Source organism: Doryrhamphus excisus, chromosome 11 (assembly GCF_030265055.1).
Source record: "Doryrhamphus excisus isolate RoL2022-K1 chromosome 11, RoL_Dexc_1.0, whole genome shotgun sequence".
Classification (NCBI taxonomy): domain Eukaryota; kingdom Metazoa; phylum Chordata; class Actinopteri; order Syngnathiformes; family Syngnathidae; genus Doryrhamphus; species Doryrhamphus excisus.
In genome coordinates, this window is record NC_080476.1 from 19,522,376 (window position 1) to 19,542,500 (window position 20,125).

The following is a 20,125-nucleotide window of genomic DNA, read 5'->3' on the forward strand; positions in this document are numbered from 1 at the left end:
GTGGAACCTGGAAGTTACAGTTTGACCTTGGAAAACTCTTGTGAGGATCTTCAAGGAAGACGAAGGCGACAATAAGTCAACAGAACGGGAAGGGAAATTTCAGTGTTTGGTTTTTGCCTGCTTGGTAGAGCCAGCTCAAGACAGTAGAAAGGGGTTCGGAATGGAATATTTTCACTCTGTTTTAGACAAGATATGGAAATGTCTACTAGAGTGGAAAACATTGGAATGGAATATTTTCCATGAGCCAGCTCAAGACAGAAGAAAGGGGTTCGGAATGGAATATTTTCCACTCTGTTTTAGACAAGATATGGCAATGTGCTTGTCTACCAGAGTGGAAAACATTCCTTTCCGATGGAATTCCATCTTATTCCATCTTAATCCCGTTTTATTCCATCGGAATGGAATATTTTCCACTCTGTTTTAGACAAGATATGGCAATGTGCTTGTCTACCAGAGTGGAAAACATTGGAATGGAATGGAATATTTTCCACCAGCCAGCTCAAGACAGAAAAAAGGGGTTCGGAATGGAATGTTTTCCACTCTGTTTTAGACAAGCTATGGCAATGTGCTTGTCTACTAGAGTGGAAAACATTGGAATGGAATATTTTCCATGAGCCAGCTCAAGACAGAAGAAAGGGGTTCGGAATGGAATATTTTTCCACTCTGTTTAGGACAAGATATGGCAATGTGCTTGTCTACCAGAGTGGAAAACATTCCTTTCCAATGGAATTCCATCTTATTCCATCTTAATCCCATTTTATTCCATCGGAATGGAATATTTTCCACTCTGTTTTAGACAAGATATGGCAATGTGCTTGTCTACTAGAGTGGAAAACATTGGAATATTTTCCATGAGCCAGCTCAAGACAGAAGAAAGGGGTTCGGAATGGAATGTTTTCCACTCTGGTAAATAAGCACATTGCCATATCTTGTCTAAAACAGAGTGGAAAATATTCCATGAGCCATCTCAAGACAGAAGAAAGGGGTTCGGAATGGAATGTTTTCCAGTCTGGTAGACAAGCACATTGCCATATCTTGTCTAAAACAAGAGTGGAAAATATTCCATGAGCCAGCTCAAGACAGAAGAAAGGGGTTCGGAATGGAATATTTTCCACTCTGTTTTAGACAAGATATGGCAATGTGCTTGTCTACCAGAGTGGAAAACATTGGAATGGAATGGAATATTTTCCATGAGCCAGCTCAAGACAGAAAAAAGGGGTTCGGAATGGAATGTTTTCCCCTCTGGTAAACAAGCACGAGATATGGCAATGTGCTTGTCTACCAGAGTGGAAAACATTCCATTCCGAACCCCTTTCTTCTGTCTTGAGCTGGCTCATGGAATATTTTCCACTCTGTTTTAGACAAGATATGGCAATGTGCTTGTCTACTAGAGTGGAAAACATTGGAATGGAATATTTTCCATGAGCCAGCTCAAGACAGAAGAAAGGGGTTCGGAATGGAATGTTTTCCACGCTGGTAGACAAGCACATTGCCATATCCTGTCTAAAACAGAGTGGAAAATATTCCATTCCGAACCCCTTTCTTCTGTCTTGAGCTGGCTCATGGAATATTTTCCATGAATGTTTTCCATATTCCATGAGCAGAGGAAAGGGGTTCGGAATGGAATGTTTTCCACTATGGTAGACAAGTGGAAAACATTGGCTCATGGATATTCCATGAGCCAGCTCAAGACAGAAGAAAGGGGTTCGGAATGGAATATTTTCCACTGTTTTAGACAAGATATGGCAATGTGTTTGTCTACCATAGTGGAAAACATTCCATTCCGAACCCCTTTTCGTCTTTTGCCTTTTTGTCTAACTGGAATACTAATATAATATTAATATAATCTTAATATATTAATATTAATATATTAATTAATATAATAATGTATTTAATGTTGACATTAATGTTGATATATTTGTATTTAATATATTGATATTAATATTATTGATGTATTAATTAATATAATATTATATAATAATAATAATATAACGCTAAGATAAAAAAAAACAGGCCGCATGTCAGCTTTGTAATGTCAGTGATTACAAAGTGATTATTGATTATTAATGTCAGTATATTATTATTATTATTAACGTTCATGTCTTATTTTTTCAACTTTTGCTGTTTTTTTTTGTTTTAGTTTCGTCCCCGGGTCTTATTGGCGTGGTTGCATAAGCAGCAGGTTCTACAAACACGGACACGTTTCCCGTGGGTTCAGTGGAATCAGTCGTAGGTACGCAGCTGTGGGGTCTGCGCGCCCCCCCCCCCCCCCCCCCCCCCCCCCCCCCCCGCCGGGGGCAAAGCCGGTCTGACAGGCTTGTGTCGACCAGCCAGGCGGCAGGAATGAGGTCAGATGTCTGAGCGAGACAGTGGAGGACCAGGACCGTGCTGACTCAGGACTGCGGCCTCATTCATCTGCTTTTCAATACACGGCGTGCCTGCCACAAAAGGACGTGAATGGAACTGAAGCAGGCCTGCCAGCAACCGACGAGCCAATCGGGTGGAGCCGACTGAAACCTCACACACACTCAACAGGGGACCGAGAAGCATCCAAAAATGGCATAAAATGACACCTTTTGAGGGCGGTGATTTTTGAAAAAAAACGTAAGGGTTTAGTATGTCGTTTTTTTTCATTTTTTCATCTTGCTTCTAATGCACTTTTCTGGTCAAAGAACCCGGGGAAACCTCACACACACTCAACAGGGGCCCGAGAAGCATCCAAAAATGGCATAAAATGACACCTTTTGAGGGCGTTCATTTTTGACAAAAAACGTAAGGGGTTAGTATGTCGTTTTTTTTCAGTTTTTCAACTTGCTTCTAATGCACTTTTCTGGTTAAAAAAAGGCGGGAAACCTCACACACACTCAACAGGGGCCCGAGAAGCATCCAAAAATGGCATAAAATGACACCTTTTGAGGGTGTTCATTTTTGACAAAAAATGTAGGAGGTTAGTATGTCGTTTTTTTTTCATTTTTTCAACTTGCTTCTAATGCACTTTTCTGGTGAAAAAAAGACGGGAAACATCACACACACTCAACAGGGGCCTGAGAAGCATCCAAAAATGGCATAAAATGACACCTTTTGAGGGCGTTCATTTTTGACAAAAAACGTAAGGGGTTAGTATGTCGTTTTTTTTTTTTCATTTTTTCAACTTGCTTCTAATGCACTTTTCTGGTCAAAAAAAAGCCGGGAAACCTCACACACACTCAACAGGGGCCCGAGAAGCATCCAAAAATGGCATAAAATGCCAGCTTTTGAGGGCGTTCATTTTTGAAAAAAAAAACGTAAGGGGTTAGTATGTCGTTTTTTTTCATTTTTTCAACTTGCTTTTAATGCACTTTTCTGGTGAAAAAAGATTGGAAACCTCACACACACTCAACAGGGGCCTGAGAAGCATCCAAAAATGGCATAAAATGACACCTTTTGAGGGTGTTCATTTTTTAAAAAAAACGTAAGGGGTTAGTATGTCGTTTTTTTTTCATTTTTTCAACTTGCTTCTAATGCACTTTTCTGGTCAAAAAAAAGACGGGAAACCTCACACACACTCAACAGGGTGCCGAGAAGCATCCAAAAATGGCATAAAATGACACCTTTTGAGGGCGTTCATTTTTGACAAAAAACGTAAGGGGTTAGTATGTCGGGTTTTTTTTTTCATTTTTTCAACTTGCTTCTAATGCACTTTTCTGGTCAAAAAAAGACGGGAAACCTCACACACACTCAACAGGGGCCCGAGAAGCATCCAAAAATGGCATAAAATGACACCTTTTGAGGGTGTTCATTTTTGACAAAAAACGTAAGGGGTTAGTATGTCGTTTTTTTTCATTTTTTCAACTTGCTTCTAATGCACTTTTCTGGTCAAAAAAAGCCGAGAAACCTCACACACACTCAACAGGGGCCCGAGAAGCATCCAAAAATGGCATAAAATGACACCTTTTGAGGGCGGTGATTTTTGACAAAAAACGCAAGGGGTTAGTATGTCGTTTTTGTTTTTTTTTTCATTTTTTCAACTTGCTTCTAATGCACTTTTCTGGTCAAAAAAAGACAGAAAACTTCATACACACTCAACAGGGGCCCGAGAAGCACCCAAAAATGGCATAAAATGACACCTTTTGAGGGTGTTCATTTTTGAAAAAAAACGTAAGGGGTTAGTATGTCGGTTTTTTTCATTTTTTCAACTTGCTTCTAATGCACTTTTCTGGTCAAAAAAAGACGGGAAACCTCACACACACTCAACAGGGGACCATGAAGCATCCAAAAATGGCATAAAATGACACCTTTTGAGGGCGTTCATTTTTGAAAAAAACGTAAGGGGTTAGTATGTCGTTTTTTTTCATTTTTTCAACTTGCTTCTAATGCACTTTTCTGGTCAAAAAAAGACGGGAAACCTCACACACACTCAACAGGGGCCCGAGAAGCATCCAAAAATGGCATAAAATGACACCTTTTGAGGGCGGTGATTTTTGAAAAAAAACGTAAGGGGTTAGTATGTCGTTTTTTTTCATTTTTTCAACTTGCTTCTATTGCACTTTTCTGGTGAAAAAAAGACGGGAAACCTCACACACACTCAACAGGGGCCCGAGAAGCATCCAAAAATGGCATAAAATGACACCTTTTGAGGGCGTTCATTTTTGACAAAAAACATAAGGGGTTAGTATGTCGTTTTTTTTTTTCGTTTTTTCAACTTGCTTCTAATGCACTTTTCTGGTGAAAAAAAGACGGGAAACCTCACACACACTCAACAGGGGCCCGAGAAGTATCCAAAAATGGCATAAAATGACACCTTTTGAGGGCGTTCATTTTTGAAAAAAAACGTAAGGGGTTAGTATGTCGTTTTTGTTTTTTTTTTCATTTTTTCAACTTGCTTCTAATGCACTTTTCTGGTCAAAAAACCAGGGGAGACCTCACACACACTCAACAGGGGGTCGAGAAGCATCCAAAAATGGCATAAAATGCCAGCTTTTGAGGGCGTTCATTTTTGAAAAAAAACATATGTCGTTTTTTTTTCATTTTTTCAACTTGCTTCTAATGCACTTTTCTGATGAAAAAAAGACGGGAAACCTCACACACACTCAACAGGGGCCCGAGAAGCATCCAAAAATGGCATAAAATGACACCTTTTGAGGGTGTTCATTTTTTTAAAAATACGTAAGGGGTTAGTATGTTGTTTTTTTTCATTTTTTCAACTTGCTTCTAATGCACTTTTCTGGTCAAAAAAAGACGGGAAACCTCACACACACTCAACAGGGGCCCGAGAAGCATCCAAAAATGGCATAAAATGACACCTTTTGAGGGCGGTGATTTTTGAAAAAAAACGTAAGGGGTTAGTATGTCGTTTTTTTTTTTTATTTTTTCAACTTGCTTCTAATGCACTTTTCTGGTCAAAGAACCCGGGGAAACCTCACACACACTCAATAGGGGACCGAGAAGCATCCAAAAATGGCATAAAATGACACCTTTTGAGGGCGTTCATTTTTGAAAAAAAAACGTAAGGGGTTAGTATGTCGTTTTTTTTTCATTTTTTCAACTTGCTTCTAATGCACTTTTCTGGTGAAAAAACCAGGGGAGACCTCACACACACTCAACAGGGGCCCGAGAAGCATCCAAAAATGGCATAAAATGACACCTTTTGAGGAAGTTCATTTTTGACAAAAAACGTAAGGGGTTAGTATGTCGTTTTTTTTTTCATTTTTTCAACTTGCTTCTAATGCACTTTTCCGGTCAAAAAACCCGGGGAAACCTCACATACACTCAACAGGGGCCCGAGAAGCATCCAAAAATGGCATAAAATGACACCTTTTGAGGGTGTTCATTTTTGAAAAAAAACGTAAGGGGTTAGTATGTCGTTTTTTTTCATTTTTTCAACTTGCTTCTAATGCACTTTTCTGGTCAAAAAAAGACGGGAAACCTCACACACACTCAACAGGGGCCCGAGAAGCATCCAAAAATGGCATAAAATGCCAGCTTTTGAGGGCGTTCATTTTTGACAAAAAACGTAAGGGGTTAGTATGTCGTTTTTTTTTTCATTTTTTCAACTTGCTTCTAATGCACTTTTCTGGTCAAAAAAGACCGAAAACTTCATACACACTCAACAGGGGACCGAGAAGCATCCAAAAATGGCATAAATTGACACCTTTTGAGGGTGTTCATTTTTGACAAAAAACGTAGGACGTTAGTATGTCGTTTTTTTTCATTTTTTCAACTTGCTTCTAATGCACTTTTCTGGTGAAAAAAAGACAGGAAACATCACACACACTCAACAGGGGCCCGAGAAGCATCCAAAAATGGCATAAAATGACACCTTTTGAGGGTGTTCATTTTTGAAAAAAAACGTAAGGGGTTAGTATGTCGTTTTTTTTCATTTTTTCAACTTGCTTCTAATGCACTTTTCTGGTCAAAAAAAGACGGGAAACCTCACACACACTCAACAGGGGCCCGAGAAGCATCCAAAAATGGCATAAAATGACACCTTTTGAGGGCGGTGATTTTTGAAAAAAAACGTAAGGGGTTAGTATGTCGTTTTTTTTTTTTTATTTTTTCAACTTGCTTCTAATGCACTTTTCTGGTCAAAGAACCCGGGGAAACCTCACACACACTCAATAGGGGACCGAGAAGCATCCAAAAATGGCATAAAATGACACCTTTTGAGGGCGTTCATTTTTGAAAAAAAAACGTAAGGGGTTAGTATGTCGTTTTTTTTTCATTTTTTCAACTTGCTTCTAATGCACTTTTCTGGTGAAAAAACCAGGGGAGACCTCACACACACTCAACAGGGGCCCGAGAAGCATCCAAAAATGGCATAAAATGACACCTTTTGAGGGCAGTGATTTTTGGGGGAAAAAAAAACGTAAGGGGTTAGTATGTCGTTTTTTTTTCATTTTTTCAACTTGCTTCTAATGCACTTTTCTGGTCAAAAAACCAGGGGAGACCTCACACACACTCAACAGGGGCCTGAGAAGCATCCAAAAATGGCATAAAATGACACCTTTTGAGGGTGTTCATTTTTGACAAAAAACGTAAGGGGTTAGTATGTCGTTTTTTTTTTCATTTTTTCAACTTGCTTCTAATGCACTTTTCTGGTCAAAAAAAGACGGGAAACCTCACACACACTCAACAGGGGCCCGAGAAGCATCCAAAAATGGCATAAAATGACACCTTTTGAGGGCGTTCATTTTTGACAAAAAACGTAAGGGGTTAGTATGTCGTTTTTTTTTTCATTTTTTCAACTTGCTTCTAATCCACTTTTCTGGTGAAAAAAAGACGGGAAACCTCACACACACTCAACAGGGGCCCGAGAAGCATCCAAAAATGGCATAAAATGACACCTTTTGAGGAAGTTCATTTTTGACAAAAAACGTAAGGGGTTAGTATGTCGTTTTTTTTTTCATTTTTTCAACTTGCTTCTAATGCACTTTTCCGGTCAAAAAACCCGGGGAAACCTCACATACACTCAACAGGGGCCCGAGAAGCATCCAAAAATGGCATAAAATGACACCTTTTGAGGGTGTTCATTTTTGAAAAAAAACGTAAGGGGTTAGTATGTCGTTTTTTTTTATTTTTTCAACTTGCTTCTAATGCACTTTTCTGGTCAAAAAAAGACGGGAAACCTCACACACACTCAACAGGGGCCCGAGAAGCATCCAAAAATGGCATAAAATGCCAGCTTTTGAGGGCGTTCATTTTTGACAAAAAACGTAAGGGGTTAGTATGTCGTTTTTTTTTCATTTTTTCAACTTGCTTCTAATCCACTTTTCCGGTGAAAAAAAGACGGGAAACCTCACACACACTCAACAGGGGCCCGAGAAGCATCCAAAAATGGCATAAAATGCCAGCTTTTGAGGGCGGTGTTTTTTGACAAAAAACGTAAGGGGTTAGTATGTCGTTTTTTTTCATTTTTTCAACTTGCTTCTAATGCACTTTTCTGGTCAAAAAACCAGGGGAGACCTCACACACACTCAACAGGGGCCCGAGAAGCATCCAAAAATGGCATAAAATGACACCTTTTGAGGGTGTTCATTTTTGACAAAAAACGTAAGGGGTTAGTATGTCGTTTTTTTTCATTTTTTCAACTTGCTTCTAATGCACTTTTCTGGTCAAAAAAAGACGGGAAACCTCACACACACTCAACCGGGGCCCGAGAAGCATCCAAAAATGGCATAAAATGACACCTTTTGAGGGCAGTGATTTTTGACAAAAAACGTAAGGGGTTAGTATGTCTTTTTTTTTTCATTTTTTCAACTTGCTTCTAATGCACTTTTCTGGTCAAAAAAGACCGAAAACTTCATACACACTCAACAAGGGACCGAGAAGCATCCAAAAATGGCATAAATTGACACCTTTTGAGGGTGTTCATTTTTGACAAAAAACGTAGGACGTTAGTATGTCGTTTTTTTTCATTTTTTCAACTTGCTTCTAATGCACTTTTCTGGTGAAAAAAAGACAGGAAACATCACACACACTCAACAGGGGCCCGAGAAGCATCCAAAAATGGCATAAAATGACACCTTTTGAGGGTGTTCATTTTTGAAAAAAAACGTAAGGGGTTAGTATGTCGTTTTTTTTCATTTTTTCAACTTGCTTCTAATGCACTTTTCTGGTCAAAAAAAGACGGGAAACCTCACACACACTCAACAGGGGCCCGAGAAGCATCCAAAAATGGCATAAAATGACACCTTTTGAGGGTGTTCATTTTTGACAAAAAACGTAAGGGGTTAGTATGTCGTTTTTTTTCATTTTTTCAACTTCAAGGGGTTAGTATTGTCCGGGACCAGCGACAGTTCTCGGGGGCTGCCCCCCTGCCCCCCCAGGCCTGGTGAATGAATGCGTGTCACACTTTCCATCTGCTGTGGTCGTGAACAACCATGGAGGACCACCCGGGTTCGACTTCCTTGACTGGAAGACCCCCCCCCCCCCACCAACCCCCCCACCAAGCCCCCCCCCCCCCCCCAGTACACAACAAACACACTTTCATGAGGGCGTACTTTGGGTACTTTAATGGGACACAAACATTTCACTACATTTGGACTTCCTTCAAAACTACATCCTGCAGACCACAAAGCTTGGTAGTTAGTTAGTTAGTTAGTTAGTTAGTTAGTTAGTTAGTTAGTTAGTTAGTTAGTTAGTTAGTTAGTTAGTTAGTTAGTTAGTTAGTTAGTTAGATACACAGGATAGTTGGATAGTTAGTTGGATATTGGATAGTTAGATAGTTGGTTGGATAGTTATATAGTTACATAATTAGTTAGTTGGATAGTTAGGATAGTTGGATAGTTAGTTGGATATATAGATAGTTAGTTGGATAGATAGATAGTTAGTTGGATATATAGATAGTTAGTTGGATATATAGATAGTTAGTTGGATAGATAGATAGTTAGTTGGATAGATAGATAGTTAGTTGGATAGATAGATAGTTAGTTGGATATATAGATAGTTAGTTGGATATATAGATAGTTAGTTGGATAGATAGATAGTTAGTTGGATAGTTAGATAGTTAGTTGGATAGTTAGTTGGATAGTTGGATAGTTAGTTGGATATATAGATAGTTAGTTGGATAGATAGATAGTTAGTTGGATAGTTAGTTGGATATATAGATAGTTAGTTGGATAGATAGATAGATAGTTAGTTGGATAGTTAGTTGGATAGTTGGATAGTTAGTTGGATATATAGATAGTTAGTTGGATAGTTAGTTGGATAGTTAGTTGGATAGTTGGATAGTTAGTTGGATATATAGATAGTTAGTTGGATAGATAGATAGTTAGTTGGATAGTTAGTTGGATAGTTGGATAGTTAGTTGGATATATAGATAGTTAGTTGGATAGATAGATAGTTAGTTGGACAGTTAGATAGTTAGTTGGATAGATAGATAGTTAGTTGGATAGTTAGTTGGATATATAGATAGTTAGTTGGATAGATAGATAGTTAGTTGGATAGTTAGTTGGATAGTTAGTTGGATATATAGATAGTTAGTTGGATAGATAGATAGTTAGTTGGATAGTTAGTTGGATATATAGATAGTTAGTTGGATAGATAGATAGTTAGTTGGATAGTTAGTTGGATAGTTAGTTGGATAGATAGATAGTTAGTTGGATAGATAGATAGTTAGTTGGATAGTTAGTTGGATAGTTAGATACACAGGATAGTTGGGTAGTTACTAGATAGTTAAGACAGTTAAATAGATAGATAATTAGTTAGATAGATAGTTGGATTGTTAGATAGTTAGGACAGTTAGGATAGATAGTTACTAGACAGTTAGATAGTTAGATAGTTAGATGGTTACTAGTTAGTTTCTAGATAGTTAGATAGTTACTAGATAGTTACTAGATAGTTACTAGATAGTTACTAGATAGTTAGATAGTTACTAGATAGTTAGATAGTTACTATATAGTTAGATAGTTACTAGATAGTTAGATAGTTACTAGATAGTTAGATAGTTACTATATAGTTAGATAGTTACTAGATAGTTAGATAGTTACTAGATAGTTAGATAGTTACTAGATAGTTAGATAGTTACTATATAGTTAGATAGTTACTAGATAGTTAGATAGTTACTAGATAGTTAGATAGTTACTAGATAGTTAGATAGTTAGATAGTTACTAGATAGTTAGATAGTTACTAGATAGTTAGATAGTTACTATATAGTTAGATAGTTACTAGATAGTTAGATAGTTACTAGATAGTTAGATAGTTAGATAGTTACTAGATAGTTAGATAGTTACTAGATAGTTACTAGATAGTTAGATAGTTACTAGATAGTTACTAGATAGTTAGATAGTTACTAGATAGTTAGATAGTTACTAGATAGTTAGATAGTTACTATATAGTTAGATAGTTACTAAATAGTTAGATAGTTACTAGATAGTTACTAGATAGTTAGATAGTTAGATAGTTACTAGATAGTTAGATAGTTAGATAGTTACTAGATAGTTAGATAGTTAGATAGTTACTAGATAGTTAGATGGTTACTAGATAGTTAGATGGTTACTAGATAGTTAGATAGTTACTAGATAGTTAGATAGTTACTAGATAGTTACTAGATAGTTAGATAGTTAGATAGTTACTAGATAGTTAGATAGTTAGATAGTTACTAGATAGTTAGATGGTTACTAGATAGTTAGATGGTTACTAGATAGTTAGATGGTTACTAGATAGTTAGATAGTTACTAGACAGTTAGATAGTTAGATAGTTACTAGATAGTTAGATAGTTAGATAGTTACTAGATAGTTAGATGGTTACTAGATAGTTAGATGGTTACTAGATAGTTAGATAGTTACTAGACAGTTAGATAGTTAGATAGTTACTAGATAGTTAGATAGTTAGATAGTTACTAGATAGTTAGATGGTTACTAGATAGTTAGATGGTTACTAGATAGTTAGATAGTTACTAGATAGTTAGATAGTTAGATAGTTACTAGATAGTTAGATAGTTAGATAGTTACTAGATAGTTAGATGGTTACTAGATAGTTAGATGGTTACTAGATAGTTAGATAGTTACTAGATAGTTAGATAGTTACTAGATAGTTACTAGATAGTTAGATAGTTAGATAGTTACTAGATAGTTAGATAGTTAGATAGTTACTAGATAGTTAGATGGTTACTAGATAGTTAGATGGTTACCAGATAGTTAGATAGTTACTAGATAGTTAGATGGTTACTAGATAGTTAGATAGTTACTAGATAGTTAGATAGTTACTAGATAGTTAGATAGTTACTAGATAGTTAGATAGTTACTAGATAGTTAGATGGTTACTAGATAGTTAGATGGTTACTAGATAGTTAGATGGTTACCAGATAGTTAGATAGTTACTAGATAGTTAGATGGTTACTAGATAGTTAGATAGTTACTAGATAGTTAGATAGTTACTAGATAGTTAGATAGTTACTAGATAGTTAGATAGTTACTAGATAGTTAGATAGTTACTAGATAGTTAGATGGTTACTAGATAGTTAGATGGTTACCAGATAGTTAGATAGTTACTAGATAGTTAGATGGTTACTAGATAGTTAGATAGTTACTAGATAGTTAGATAGTTACTAGATAGTTAGATAGTTACTAGATAGTTAGATAGTTACATAGTTACTAGATAGTTACTAGACATCTAGCATATGAGCTGGAAGAAGAGCATCCCTCCATGACTGACATGACCATCCCAGCAGACACCTTCAAGCTGGGATGAAACCCAACCGCTGTTCTATCTAGTTAAGGTGTCTGTTTGGGGAGAGCTGGTCTAGTTTATGATCCGGTTTAGTCTATTCTATACTCTGGTCTAAAAGCAAAATAATATTTCATATCATATAAGATATATATATATATATATATATATATATATATATATATATATATATATATATATATATATAAGGAACATTTGAACACAGGAAAGTGTGAAGATAAGCTGCACTTTATGCAAATAACACAAAGGAAACATCTCATCTCAGTTTGTCCTGCAGGGCTGTTTGCAGTGGGGGGGGGGGGGGGCGAGGGGGGGGGTGAAATACACAAAGGCAGTAAAAAAAAACTGTGTGCGATGATAAAGTGTAGAGCAACAAACCAAACAGGGAAATATGCTGCGTGTGTACTTTTCTTGCTAGTTTTTGGTCCTACCTTCATGTCGTTGACGATAGCCTGGAATAATCCACCAAGCGCTCCACACTCCTTCTCCACGGACTCCATGCTCTCTCTCAGATCTTCCAATAAAAACCCACGTCCGCTGTGTACATCCGCCCACGGTCGTCCTCTCCCGGAGCGAAGACGGGATGCGAAGCCTTCAGCAGCCTGAGGAGAACCCGGACAAAAACACAAGTGTTCCGCTCGACGATGCCGGACCAGGAGAGGCACCAGGACCAGGAGCAGGAACCGCGTCCTCGGCGAGGTGAGCTAGAGCCGGGAAGCGTGGAGGACACATGTACGCTCGCTCCTCATGATCCAAAAATCCAAGAGAAGCTCGGTGGTCCAGAGTTAGAGGACACAGGAGGCGCGGGCTCGTGACGCGGGAGCGCGCACTGTTGTTAACCGGGCAGCAGATGTCGAGGAGCCTCCAGTAACAAGATCCATGGGAATGGGGCGGGGCCAGGATTGAAGAGGGGGGCGGAGACAAGGAGGAGTGACCCCTCCTCCTCTCGTCCCTCCTCCACGCAAACACAGTCAAGCTCGTGTTCCTATTGGACAGACTTTCCCCCGCGTGTGTGTGCGTGTGCGTGTGTTGACACATGCTTGTGTTACTACGTTTGCCAATATTTGCATTTATTGTCAAAGTTGATATGGAAACCAGCTCAATCAGTTCAATTCATCCACCGGAAATGACTTATTTATGTTCCATTGTTTTCTTCGTTCATTCATTCATTCATTCATTAAATTCATTCATACATTTAATTCATTCATTCATCCATTCATTAAATATATTCATCCATTTATTCAGTCATTAAATTCATTCATTCATCCATTTAATTCATTCATTCATCCATTTAATTCATTCATTCATCCATTCATTAAATATATTCATCCATTTATTCAGTCATTAAATTCATTCATTCATACATTTAATTCATTCATTCATCCATTTAATTCATTCATTCATCCATTCATTAAATTTATTCATTAAAGTTATTCATTTATTCATTCATTCATCTATTTATTCATTCATTAAATTCATTCATTCATACATTTAATTAATTAATTCATACATTCATTCATCCATTCATTAAATTTATTCATTAAAGTTATTCATTTATTCATTCATTAAATTCATTCATACATTTAATTCATTCATTCCTTCATTCATTAAATTCATTCATTCATACGTTCATTCATACATTTAATTCATTCATACATTTAATTCATTCATTCATCCATTCATTCATTCATTAAATATATTCATTCATCCATTTATTCATTCATTAAATTCATTCATTCATACATTTAATTCATTCATTCATTAAATATATTCATTCATCCATCCATTAAATCTATTAATTAAAGTTATTCATTTATTCCTTCATTCATTCATCTATTTATTCATTCATTAAATTCATTCATTCATACATTTAATTCATTCATTCATACATTCATTCATTACATTTATTCATTAACGTTATTCATTTATTCATTCATTAAATTCATTAAATTCATTCATACATTTAATTCATTCATACCTTCATTCATTAAATTCATTCATTCATACGTTCATTCATACATTTAATTCATTCATACATTTAATTCATTCATTCGTCCATTCATTATATTCATTCATCCATTTATTCATTCATTAAATTCATTCATTCATTCATTCATACATTCATTCATTCATACATTTAATTCATTCATTCATTCATTAAATTTATTAAAGTTATTCATTTATTCACTCATCTATTTATTCATTCATTAAATGTATTCATTCATACATTTAATTCATTCATTCATACATTCATTCATACATTTAATTAATTCATTCATCCATTCATTCATCCATTCATTAAATTTATTAATTAAAGTTATTCATTTATTCATTCATTAAATTCAATCATTTATTCATTAAATTCATTCACCCATTCATTACATTCATTCATTCATCCATTCATTAAATTCATTCATTCATTCAGTAAATTCATTCATTCATTTATTCATTCATTAAATTAATTCATCCATTCATTAAATTCATTCATACATTTAATTCATTCATACATTTAATTCATTCATCCATTCATTCATTAAATTAATTAATTCATTAAATTCATTCATTCAGTAAATTAATTCATTAAATTTATTCATTCATTTATTAAATTCATTAGTTCATTAAATTCACTCATTCATTCATTAAATTCATTCATTAAATTCATTCATTCATTTATTCATCCATTCATTAAATCCATTCATTAATTCATTAATTTATTCATTCATTCATTAAATTCATTCATTCATTGAAAAATGATATAGTATAAATAAGGAATCCTACTTTCTGTAAAAGTATTGATCACAGGCGTGTCTGGAACCAAATAACGGTGATAAACGAGGGATTACTACTTTCTTCTGATGGTACCATTGCCAATGAATGAATGAATGAATGAATGAGTGAATGAATGAATGAATGAATATACTGTACTTCCAATACACGTACTGTACACTCAAGAACAGTAGAAACATTTGGAAGCAGCCTTTTACTGTGACCAGTCTCGGAACAATATCTGTGATAAGGTTATAGAAAGAGTACTAGCACTAGTACTAGTACATTACACTGTACCATGGCGGGGTACACAGGAAGTCACTACTTCTGGCCAGGAAGTGGTCCCACCCCTCTGTGAGGCGACAGTTTCCCTTTTTACACATTGTGGTTTTTTTATCGAAAAGAAAATGCTGACAGTTTGTACTTCCTGTTTAGTTCTGACAGACGAGCAGGGACATCATGACAAGTGATGACTTCCGTACTCACTGGAAGGCGGAATAAAACGGGAGGAATCCCAAACTCAGATGCTGACATTCCTCATCCCTGGAAAAACAGCATGTTCCGTTACGTGTGCACATTCCCAAGCGCGTCCATAAATCAGGAAGGATGCTTTCTGTTCCGTGTCACTCTCACAGTCAGGCTGTCCGAGGGAAGCCAATCATCATCCTGGTGGGAATCAGGATCAGGAGCGCTTCAGCTGCTTATATAACCTTCTTGCATACGTGGACGTCAGGGTACGTGAAGTAGCCATGACGGAATGCTTATGTTGGGGGGGCTGGATTGTTTATACAATGAGGATAGCACAGGCTGGTATACAGTAGTGTAATCTTATATATAAGATGACAAGGTGGTGTAATCTTATATACAATGACAATGTGGTGTCATTTTATATAAGATGACAAGGTGGTGTAATTTTAGATATGATGATAAGATGACAAGGTGGTGTAATCTTATATAAGATGACAAGGTGGTGTAATCTTATATAAGATGACAAGGTGGTGTAATTTTATATAAGATGATAAAGTGGTGTAATTTTATATAAGATGATAAAGTGGTGTAATCTTATATAAGATGATAAAGTGGTGTAATCTTATATAAGATGACAAGGTGGTGTAATCTTATATAAGGTGATAAGGTGATAAGGTGGTGTAATTTTATATAAGATGACAATGTGGTGTAATCTTATATACGATTATAAAGTGGTGTAATCTTATATACGATTATAAAGTGGTGTAATCTTATATAAGATGACAAGGTGGTGTAGTCTTATATAAGATAAGGTGGTGTAGTCTTATATAAGATTATAAAGTGGTGTAATCTTATATAAGGTGACAAGGTGGTGTAATCTTATATAAGGTGATAAGGTGGTGTAATCTTATATAAAGTGATAAGGTGGTGTAATCTTATATAAGATGACAAGGTGGCGTAATCTTATATAAGATGACAAGGTGGCGTAATCTTATATAAGATGACAAGGTGGTGTAATCTTATATAAGATGACAAGGTGGTGTAATCTTATATAAGATGACAAGGTGGTGTAATCTTATATAAGGTGATAAGGTGGTGTAATTTTATATAAGATGACAATGTGGTGTAATTTTATATAAGATGATAAAGTGGTGTAATCTTATATAAGGTGACAAGGTGGTGTAATCTTTAAGATGATAAAGTGGTGTAATCTTATATAAGATTATAAAGTGGTGTAATCTTATATAAGATGACAAGATGGTGTAATCTTATATAAGATTATAAAGTGGTGTAGTCTTATATAAGATTATAAAGTGGTGTAGTCTTATATAAGATGACAGGGTGGTGTAATTTTATATAAGATTATAAGGTGGGGTAATCTTTAGGATGATAAGGTGGTGTAATCTTATATAAGATTATAAAGTGGTGTAATCTTATATAAGATGATAAGGTGGTGTAATTTTATATAAGATGACAATGTGGTGTAATTTTATATAAGATGATAAAGTGGTGTGATCTTATATAAGGTGATAAGGTGGTGTAATTTTATATAAGATGACAAGGTGGTGTAATCTTATATAAGGTGACAAGGTGGTGTAATCTTATATAAGATGACAAGGTGGTGTAATCTTATATAAGATGACAATGTGGTGTAATTTTATATAAGATGATAAGGTGGTGTAATCTTATATAAGATGACAAGGTGGTGTAATCTTATATAAGATGACAAGGTGGTGTAATTTTATATAAGATGACAATGTGGTGTAATTTTATATAAGATGATAAAGTGGTGTAATCTTTATGATAAGGTGGTGTAATCTTATATAAGATTATAAAGTGGTGTAATTTTATATAAGATTATAAAGTGGGGTAATCTTATATAAGATGACAAGGTGGTGTAATCTTATATAAGATTATAAAGTGATGTAATCTTATATAAGATGATAAGGTGGTGTAATCTTATATAAGATTATAAAGTGATGTAATCTTATATAAGATGATAAGGTGGTGTAATCTTATATAAGATTATAAAGTGATGTAATCTTATATAAGATGATAAGGTGGTATAATCTTATATAAGATGACAAGGTGGTGTAATCTTATATAAAATGACAAGGTGGTGTAATCTTATATAAGATGACAAGGTGGCGTAATCTTATATAAGATTATAAAGTGATGTAATCGTATATAAGATGATAAGGTGGTGTACACACAAACATCAGACTTGCATTGCAGGTTTAATAATCTCACAATACAAAATAATAATCCATAAAAATCCCCCCCCCCCAATAAAAACCCACGCTATTGTTTTTATGAACAAAGCACCGCTGTGTCATGCTAGCGGACGTGCGCCGCATCTTCTTTAGCATGTTAGCATTTCTATTGTTGAGCCATTAAAAAGTTATTGATTGAGAATGAAAAAATAAGCGTACCAAAAAACAATATTTCAATGTAAAAAAAAAAAAAAAATAGTGAAAAGTATTAATATTGTGGAAGATACATCAAAAGCGTATGGAAGTCCGTTTTCCCAAATCCGGAAAGAAAAAAAAACATTCCAAGGCTAAATTGGAATTATGACATAAAGTTGATAAAAACTTCCAAATATTTCCCGCAAAAATCCTGTTAAAAAAGCGTGTAATATAAATCAATACAAATCGTATATTATAGTATATTATAGTATATTATAGTATATATGAAGGACTCTTTCTGCGTATTTTAAGTACTATTTCTAAGTATTTATGTACCTGAGCCCCATGGAGATCACAACAAAGTGATGGGATCGGTTCCTCTCAGATCCTGAGATCCTGGTCTCCTCATGCGGTTGAGGTTCGTGTTCGTGGAGGCAAACCTTGGCTTGGGGTTGGGGGGGGGGGTCAAAGGAAAACCCCTTGATGCCGGACTCGATGCCGAGTTCTACAGAGAAGTTTCCTTGGATTCTGTAACGACCGGCTTGAAGGTTAAGATCTCTGTGAAGGTGTGACCTGAAGAAGAACCAAAGCCGTTAAAACTAGTTCGGTATTTGGTCCAAGTGTCCCCCCCCCCCCCCGTACTTACGTTTCCACTGTTCCAGGGGTTGGTCCGTGTTGTCCTGCGAGTGGTCGTACGGCTGAGCCTCCGTCTCCTCCTCGGGTTCCCGAAATTCGGAAAAGTACGGCAGCAGTAGGGCGTCCGCCGCCGATACTCTGCTTCCCGGGTCCAGCAGAAGCATGCGCTCCAGCACAGACACCGCTAAAAACACACGAGGGGGGGGGGGGGGGGAAGTCACGTCAACCTTGCATCCTGGTGGTCACTGACAAAGTCCCACCTTGTGGTTTAGTGTTAGGGAACACCTTCTGAAGGTCCTTCTTCTCAACCTTCTGAAGACTTTTGATGTAGCATCTGGCCTGGAGAATAAAATACAACCATAAAGTCATATTTGATACTGAGGATCTATATTTATGAACGGCAAAATTTAACTCACATCCTCCGACTCGAGTTCCGCGATAAATTCCTGACAAGGCGTTCCTGTGATCTTCATGATCTCTGTCAGCTGATTGAGGTCTGGGTGAAGAGGTCAAGGATGGAAAAGAGTAGTTCTAAGCATCCTTTGCGAGTGTGCCGAGTCAAAGGATACGGTCGTTGCCCCGAAAAAGAGGTTTTCCTAGCAACATCTCCGCCATGATGCAACCCACGGACCAAATATCCACTAAGGAAGAAGAAGAAGAAGAAGATACTGTGGTCAGAAGCAGCACAGCTCACACTGTGAAAACAGGCGCCATGTTGGGGGGCCCTCTAGTGGGCAACACTAGGCGTTACGAGTGAGAGGGGGGGACCAAAAATGATGTAACACAGGGGTGTCCTGGTGAAGACCACACAAGGATTTGAACATGTGATGTGTTCTTCTGGAACTTGGAAGAATCCAGGACCCAAAAAACTTTATTTAAAACTATTATTATTATTATTATTATTATAAAATGAAATTATTGTCCCTCATGATATTTTTTTTAATATTTTGACAATATATTATATTACAGCTTTTTTCCATTTATGCAGTTGTTTTTTTTAATTTTATTTTTAAAATTTAATTTTTTATTGACTATTTCAACTTTCTTACAGTCAATTCCCTTGTCATAATTATCAATTTATTTCCATAATATTTTGACTTTATTCCCATAATAATTTAATTTTCCCCTCAACCTAAAATGACTGGTACAACTTTTATAACTATTTTTTCATTTATTATTATTATTTTTTTTCCATTTAATTTGTTTGTTACGACTTTAAAATACAAATGTTTTTTTTTGCTGTTATTAATATTATTTAGTTTTGGTAAACTGGTACAACTTTGTTTACTTTTGTTTGTTATGACTTTAAAATACAAATTTATTTTTTTTTTGCTGTTATTAATATTATTTAATTTGGTAAAATGGTACAACTTTGTTTACTTTTGTTTGTTATGACTTTAAAATACAAATTTATTTTTTTTTGCTGTTATTAATATTATTTAATTTGGTGAACTGGTAAAAACTTTATTTACTTTTGTTTGTTATGACTTTAAAATACAATTTTTTTTTTGCTGTTATTAATATTATTTAGTTTTGGTAAACTGGTACAACTTTATTTACTTTTGTTTGTTATGACTTTAAAATACACATTTATTTTTTTGCTGTTATTAATATTATTTAGTTTTGGTAAAGTGGTATAACTTTATTTACTTTTGTTTGTTATGACTTTAAAATATACAT

The 20,125-nt window shown here is 35.6% G+C and overlaps 2 protein-coding genes across 4 annotated transcripts in view; both read right to left on the reverse strand.

The window, feature by feature from the left end:
- Nucleotides 1–15,861, reverse strand: part of mtss1la (MTSS I-BAR domain containing 2a) — a 44,655-nt gene extending 28,794 nt beyond the window's left edge. For 2 of the 3 annotated variants that reach the window (XM_058086620.1, XM_058086619.1), the window contains exon 1: nt 12,599–15,858. In XM_058086620.1, coding sequence (XP_057942603.1) covers nt 12,599–12,667 — 69 coding nt within the window. In that variant the 5' untranslated portion in view covers nt 12,668–15,858. Of the gene's footprint in view, nt 1–12,598 lie in introns of all 3 variants that reach the window. The other variant, XM_058086618.1, reaches the window with a different exon arrangement.
- Nucleotides 15,862–17,685: 1,824 nt separating this feature from the next.
- The window catches only part of mapk12a (mitogen-activated protein kinase 12a), a 13,113-nt gene continuing 10,673 nt past the window's right edge, over nt 17,686–20,125 (reverse strand). The window contains exons 8-12 of the mRNA XM_058086895.1: nt 19,015–19,086; nt 18,862–18,941; nt 18,706–18,784; nt 18,456–18,629; nt 17,686–18,382 (exon numbers count right to left, since the gene is read on the reverse strand). Of these exons, the coding sequence (XP_057942878.1) occupies nt 18,315–18,382; nt 18,456–18,629; nt 18,706–18,784; nt 18,862–18,941; nt 19,015–19,086 (473 nt within the window). The 3' untranslated portion in view covers nt 17,686–18,314. The remainder of the gene's footprint in view (nt 18,383–18,455; nt 18,630–18,705; nt 18,785–18,861; nt 18,942–19,014; nt 19,087–20,125) is intronic.